An 8,080-nucleotide genomic window follows, 5' to 3' on the forward strand; every position below is an offset into this window, starting at 1 on the left:
TATAGGTAACTGAAAAACGCTCTTTCAGTTTCTGCTGTAGAGTGCAGACATTGTGTATATACTGAGCAGGGATATACCGTGTTTGTCCCTACATTGCACCTTCAATAGTAAAGACAGAAGTTGTGTCAAAATCATTAGAATACTTTCAGTTGGTGTTGGATGTGGTTCTTGTCCACGACTCCAAGTTAAGGTCCTTGGGACTCACAGAATCCTGAAAAATTGTGCCTGTTCATGCCTAGATAGACAAAGAAATTCTACTTCAAATATTGAGGGTATGCTCATAGGAAAGGACAATGAACAATGAAGGTCATCCAGGGAGAAAAAAAAGCAAAGGGCCCTGTAAGAAAGCATGCTCATATCTGGCATCAAAAATGTTCCTAGGATGGGAACCAGCAGTTAGCATAATGGCTATGTCGCTGGACTCCCACGTAGTTGACCGTGGTTCGTGTCCCGGACCTGGTGGCTTAAAACTCACGCTGGGCACGTGTGCGTGCGTGCCCAAGATCCCGAGAGGAGAATGGAGGAGAAGGGATTGCAGCGTGACCATCCCCCCTGGGGGGGGGGGGATTTCTTGTTTTCTGCCTCTCTGTCTCCCTCTGTCTTCCTGGCAAGCGCACGCAACCTATAGCAAAAAATTCCCCAAGATCCTGAGAGGAGAATGGAGGAGAAGGGATTGCGGCGTGACCATCCCCCCTGGGGGGGTGATTTCTTGTTTTCTGTCTCTATGTCTCTGTCTGTCTGGTGAGCGCACGCGCCCTACAGTGAAAATCTCTCCAAAAAAAAAAAAAATGTTCCTAGGATTACAAAACTAGTGGGAAAGAAGTTCTTTTCTATTTTGGATCCTTCACTCATGGGAATCTAATTGCTCAGAGAATACAGTAGCAATGGAACAATTAATTTAATGAGCATTCATGAGAATTCAAACTCAAGGCCCCCAAAATAGCAGATATGCTCTTCACTTCTCTCATTTACAGCTCAGCTGTCTCAGGAAAGAGTTCTACTGTTGCCTCACAGAAGACTTATGCCTGAAGTTATCTTCCTTTCCTTCTTTGGAGCTGAGTTGAACTTGCATCATCCAAGTAAGAAAGAACTCAGAAACTGGGGACTCCATGATTCCACTGGAGCATTAATGTGTCAAGCAGGTATGGAGGCAGGCAGAGCTCTCAAAAGATACACTTTTGTGTTATAAACTGGATAATACAATAAAGAAAGATTATTCCCTTAAAGTATTCTACACAATCAACCCCTATCTCTCTTTACTTCTCTTCCTGTCAACTCACTTCTCTCTCTTTCTGGAACCAACTCTAAGGATATTTCACCTTACTAATAGAAATTGACCTTCTCTAAGCCTCCTGCATTTCTCAAGACAATTTTACCCAGCCATTGTAGCCATTTTCCTAGAGCCATTACCAGGGCTTGCCATCTCCTTTCGCAAAGATCCTCCTGTTTTTTTTCTGTTTTGTTGTTGTTGTTGTTGTTTGCTATAGGGCATGGGCACTTGATGGAAAAAGACAAAAAGAAACTGAGAAGTCACTCCCACTCTTAGGGAGTATGGCTATGCCACAATTCCTTGTCTTCCATTCTCCTCTCAAGATTTGGGGCATGCATGCACACATACCCAGTGTGATTTTCAAGCCACTAGATTCGGGACTCAAACAGTGGTCAGTCACATGGGTGTTCAGAGCCTTAACCACCACATCACCTGCTGACCCTGACTCTGTATTCTCTTATCTATCATATCATACTCATTCACTCACTCATTTATTCATTCACTCAAAAAACATCCCCTGAGATTTTGCATAGTCAGTCCTTACAAGCCCATTCATACACATTCTACATTAGATGACTTAATGTGTCTGGGTCTTAGTGTCCATGTTTATGAAATGGGGAATAACACAGTAGTCATACCATAGGGTTAATGTGGGGATTATAATAGATCACGCATGGAAAGTTTTTAAATAGTTTACATAATTTCCAACACTTCACAAGCACCTATTCATCTTAGTTATTATCATTGCTATAAATGACTTTGCATTCATTGACTCAAAAATATCTTGATGGTAAAATGAGTTAAAGAATATAAAACGCAGCAGACACAGTAGTCATACCATAGGGTTAATGTGGGGATTATAATAGATCACGCATGGAAAGTTTTTAAATAGTTTACATAATTTCCAACACTTCACAAGCACCTATTCATCTTAGTTATTATCATTGCTATAAATGACTTTGCATTCATTGACTCAAAAATATCTTGATGGTAAAATGAGTTAAAGAATATAAAACGCAGCAGAAGTGGTTGACAAATGATGTCCTTAATGCTATTACTCCTGCCATTATTATTCTTGCTATTATTATTCTCATTTGCCGAGTATTTACAAATGTCCAGTCCTGTTTCAGAAGTTTTATATTTTTGTTAGTATTTTAAATAATTGCTATCTTGTTTCTAAGAGGTTCGACTCTATGTGGGCATGATACTCATTTTTTCTCTCATACTTTTTTTTTAATTTTTAGTTTTTGAATCATTTGCACTTACCAAAAAAGTAACAAAGAAAATACAAAGAATTCCCATAGTGATAAAAAATATTTAGAATTTGGGCCATGCAGTGTGGTGATTGAGGCAGCTGGATCCCACATGGCCAACTGTGCATTTCAAGCCCCAACCCAGCAGCTTGAGAAATACACTAGCTGCATCTGTGCATGTGTGCCCCAAATCCCAAGAAGAGAATGGAGAAGGGATTGCAGTGTAGCTATTCCCCCTAGAGGGTGCTTTCTCACTTCCTCTCTTGCTTTCTTTCTCTGTCAAGTCCATATACCCTACAGCAAATATTTTTAAGTTTGGAACTTGATAAACTTGATGGCTGCAAAACATTCTGAATCTACTACATGCTACTGAATGCCATCTTAGAACGGCTGCCGCTGGGACCAGCAGATGGCATAATGGATACGTCGCTGGACTCCCACATAGTTGACCATAGTTCAAGTCCCTAACCCAGTGGCTTTAAATATGCTGGATACATGTGCGTGCATACCCAAAATTCCAAAAAAGAGAATGGAGGAAAAGGGATTATGGTGTGGCCATCCCCCCTGGGGGAGGGGGGATGATTTCTTGCTTTCTGTCTCTCTGTCTCTCCCTGTCCCTCTGTTGAGCACATGGCCCCTATAGCAAAAATCTCTCTAAAAATAAAAAAGGACAGCTACTGATTTTCACACATTTGTTTTGGATCAACAGCCTTATTAAAACTGTGCTCAGTTAAAACACATTTGGGGGCCAAGCTGGAGTAGCATGAACTGGACACTGCCGTTTCCCTGACTGAAGCTACCTTGAAGGTCTAGGTTTGACACCCTTTAAAGCCAGGCAAGGCGGTGCACACCTGTAGTACTAGTCATTCATGAGGCTGAAGCAGGAGAATTATGACATAGCGAGATTCTGTCTAAAATAACAGCACACACACACACACACACTCACACACACACACACACACACATTTCTGATTACCCTTGACCTGGTCAATCTATTATCTGAAAGTGGTAATACACTGAATCGTTTTCAATACACAGGTCTCTGATTTGTTCTCCTTGACCTGCATTGCTAAGAATATTCAAGGCAATGATCGATAGTTAGTTCAAGGGGCCAGCAGGTGGTGTAGTGGTTAAGGCACTGACTCCCATATAGCTGATTGCAGTTTAAGTCCCAGACCCAAGCAGCTTGAAACTCACACTGGGCGCATGTGCATGCATGCCCAAAATCCCAAAAGGAGAATGGGGGAGAAGGGATTGTGGCATGGCCATCCACCCAGGGAGTGGTTTATTGCTTTCTGCCTCTCAGACTCTCTCTGTCTCTTGTGGTGGCACAAATGCCCTATATCAAAATTCTCTCAAAAATTTTAAGAAAAAAAATAATAAGAAAAAGGGATTCACACCCCAGACCTGGAGGCTCACTCTCCCACTTTCTCTCTCTCTCTCTCTCTCTCTCTCTTTATCACTTCTCTCTGGTGAGCACACATGTTCTAAAGAAAATTAAATAATAATAATAAAGAAAATTAAATAAATAATTCTTTTTAAAATTAGTATTTTAAAGTATTATAGAACTGTGGGGCTGGCAGATGGTGTGGTGGTTAAGGGATTCGATCACAGTTCGAATCCCAGACCTGGCGGCTTTCTCTCTCTCTCTCTCCCCTCCTCAATCAAGTTAAAAAACAAATAAAGTTCAATAAAAGAATACTTTTTAAAAAGTATTATAGAATTGCTTTGTCTTACCAATATATGTAAATTTTGAAGATTTTCTTTCTTGAGAGTAGATTACATGTGCATTCTACTGCAGTTTTGAATTATATACTAGAAAATGAATATAAAAATCAAGACCGATGATACAACTCGGAGATGATCCCTATTCTGACTTTAGCATATCCTGTTATACATCATTTTTTCTATTAAACATGTATGTAAGATAGGGAATCAAGCATGAGGAAAAAAGCAAAATATACAAGAAATGAGAAATGGAAAATTATTTGTTGACAATAACACCTATGTTGATGTGCTTGATTGAGCCAATATACAGTGTATTCTGGATGGAAAATCTCATTTTTAATGCTATAATGATGTGTAGTAAATAAATGTAAATAAATAAATTTAAATTGAAAAAAACAGAAAAAATGCATGTAATTATAAAAGTTCTATATACTGATTTAATTTCTCCAGCTCTAAAAAAGAGACCAACTTTTTTATAGCAGTATCTGAAATGTTATTTTTCTTCCCATGTGACATAGTTTTGCATCCTTATCCTGTAATCTATGATAGAAATGGAAAGGTTCGAAGATATAAAACAGCAAGATCAAATGCAAATAGCAGAGACTGTATAAGAAACAATGATACCAGGGGGTGGGAAGGAAAGGCTCAGGAAAAAAAAAATAACAGACACAAAATGAAAGTTCTCTGTTGAAAATGACATAGATGGGGGGACCAGCAGATGGTATAATGGTTACATCACTGGACTCCCACGTAGTCAACTGCAGTTGGAGTCCCAGGCCCAACAACTCAAAACGCACGCCGGGCATGTGTGTGTGCATGCCCAAGATCCCGAGAGGAGGATGGAGGAGAAAGGATTGAGGCGTGGTTCGATCACAGTTCGAATCCCAGACCTGGCGGCTTTCTCTCTCTCTCTCTCCCCTCCTCAATCAAGTTAAAAAACAAATAAAGTTCAATAAAAGAATACTTTTTAAAAAGTATTATAGAATTGCTTTGTCTTACCAATATATGTAAATTTTGAATATTTTCTTTCTTGAGAGTAGATTACATGTGCATTCTACTGCAGTTTTGAATTATATACTAGAAAATGAATATAAAAATCAAGACCGATGATACAACTCGGAGATGATCCCTATTCTGACTTTAGCATATCCTGTTATACATCATTTTTTCTATTAAACATGTATGTAAGATAGGGAATCAAGCATGAGGAAAAAAGCAAAATATACAAGAAATGAGAAATGGAAAATTATTTGTTGACAATAACACCTATGCTGATGTGTTTGATTGAGCCAATATACAGTGTATTCTGGATGGAAAATCTCATTTTTTATGCTATAATGATGTGTAGTAAATAAATGTAAATAAATAAATTTAAATTGAAAAAAACAGAAAAAATGCATGTAATTATAAAAGTTCTATATACTGATTTAATTTCTCCAGCTCTAAAAAGGAGACCAACTTTTTTATAGCAGTATCTGAAATGTTATTTTTCTTCCCATGTGACATAGTTTTGCATCCTTATCCTGTAATCTATGATAGAAATGGAAAGGTTCGAAGATATAAAACAGCAAGATCAAATGCAAATAGCAGAGACTGTATAAGAAACAATGATACCAGGGGGTGGGAAGGAAAGGCTCAGGAAAAAAAAAATAACAGACACAAAATGAAAGTTCTCTGTTGAAAATGACATAGATGGGGGGACCAGCAGATGGTATAATGGTTACATCACTGGACTCCCACGTAGTCAACTGCAGTTGGAGTCCCAGGCCCAACAACTCAAAACGCACGCCGGGCATGTGTGTGTGCATGCCCAAGATCCCGAGAGGAGGATGGAGGAGAAAGGATTGAGGCGTGGTCATCCTCTCTTGGCGGGGGTGATTTCTCGCTTTCTGTCTCTCAGTCTCTCTTAGTCTCTCCAGCAAGCGCACACGCCCTATAGCAAAAATCTCTCTTTAAAAACAAAAGAAAGAAAGAAAATGATGTATATGGCAATGCCTTTGACTTGATTGACATGCACTACATGCATTCTTTGAAAAACCATATTGTATGCTGTAAATGATTAAATATAAAAATTTAAATAATTAGAAGTTAAAAAAATATATTGCAGTCACTCTTAGTAATACCTACTGGGAGTAAATTTTGTTTTTTTGTTTTTTTTTCTTCCTCCTGGACAAACCCAGTAGCCTCATGGGAAGAGAAAATCAAACAGAAATTGGAGACTTTCTCCTCCTGGGATTCACAGAGGACTCTGAGCTTCAGTCCTTCCTCTTTGGGCTCTTCCTCTCCATGTACCTGATCACTGTGTGTGGAAACCTGCTCATCATCCTGGCCACCATTTCAGACTCCCACCTGCACACCCCCATGTACTTCTTCCTCTCCAACCTCTCCTTTGCTGACATCTGTTTCACCTCCACCACCATCCCAAAGATGCTGGTGAACATCCAGACACAGAGCAAAGTCATCACCTATGCAGGCTGCATCAGTCAGATCTTTTTTTTCTTTATGTTTGGATGCCTGGACAATTTACTCCTAACCGTGATGGCCTATGACCGCTTCGTGGCCATCTGCCACCCACTGTGCTATACGGTCATCATGAACCCCAAGCTCTGTAGGCTGCTGGCTCCGGGATCCTGGTGCCTTAGTGTCATGGGCTCCCTACTGGAGACCTTGACTGTTTCTAGACTGTCCTTCTGCACTGTCATGAAAATTCTCCACTTTTTTTGTGATCTTCCCGAAGTCCTGAAGCTTGCCTGTTCTGACATCCTCATCAGTAATATAGTGGTGTATTCTGTGGCCATTGTCCTTGGTGTTTTCCCTCTCTCTGGGATCCTCTTCTCTTATTCTCAGATTTTCTCCTCCATCCTGAGAATTTCACCAGCTGGGGGCAAGTACAGAGCCTTCTCCACCTGTGGGTCTCACCTCTTGGTGGTGTCCCTGTTCTATGGCACAGGCCTGGGGGTCTACCTCAGTTCTATAGCCACAGCATCTTCTAGGATGAATATGATGGCCTCAGTGATGTACACCATGGTCACCCCCATGCTGAACCCCTTCATCTACAGCCTGAGGAACAGGGACATGAAGAGGGCCCTGAGGAGACTCTTTAGCAGGGGGCACCTCTCAGCGATAGAGTGGTTGAGGGACTCTCAAGAACAGCAATAGGCACAAGGCTGAGATTCAGAAGGCCTGTCCTCCTTCACTCAATATTTTCACTGCTTCTACTTGTGTGAATTTTAAAGCAACTTTCCTGGAAGAACAAATGGCCAGTAAGTATATGAAAGAAAAATGCTCCATCATTAATCATCTCAGAAATGCAAATCACAACTATGAGATATCACTTAATCCCAATTAGAATGGCCATTATCAGAAAGACAAAAGACAAAACAACCACTGGGGAGGATGTGGAAAAGGAACTGTTGGGTGATGGTATATGGTATGGTGGCTAAAGCACTAGACTCCCACATGGCTTACTGTGGTTTGAGTCCTGGGCCTGGTAGCTTGCATTCTCTCTCTCTCTCTCTCTCTCTCTCTCTCTCTCTCTCTCTCTCCCCTCTCTCTCTCTCTCTCTCTCATCTCTCTCATCTCTCTAGTGAGCATATGTGCCCTATAACAAATTAAATAATAATAACAATAAATTTAATTTTTAAAAGGAACCCTTGTACACTGTTGGTGGGAATGTAAATTAGTACAGTCATATGGAAGACAGTATGGAGGTTCCTCAAGAGTTAAAAAATATGGGGCCAGCAGATGGCACAACACTTATGTTGCTGGACTCCCACATGACCAACCACAGTTCGAGTTTCAGACTCAGTGGCTTGAAAACCACACCAAG

The 8,080-nt window shown here is 40.4% G+C and overlaps 1 protein-coding gene across 1 annotated transcript; it reads left to right on the forward strand.

Annotated features, from left to right (window-relative positions):
* The first annotated feature begins 6,438 nt into the window (after positions 1 to 6,438).
* On the forward strand, positions 6,439 to 7,410 carry LOC102490585 (olfactory receptor 7C2). Its single transcript, XM_014582569.1, has one exon. The coding sequence runs from the start codon at positions 6,439 to 6,441 to the stop codon at positions 7,408 to 7,410; it is 972 nt and encodes a 323-aa protein (XP_014438055.1).
* Positions 7,411 to 8,080: the final 670 nt, after the last annotated feature.

This window comes from Tupaia chinensis, unplaced genomic scaffold (assembly GCF_000334495.1).
Source record: "Tupaia chinensis unplaced genomic scaffold, TupChi_1.0 Scaffold143650_1, whole genome shotgun sequence".
Lineage (NCBI taxonomy): Eukaryota > Metazoa > Chordata > Mammalia > Scandentia > Tupaiidae > Tupaia > Tupaia belangeri.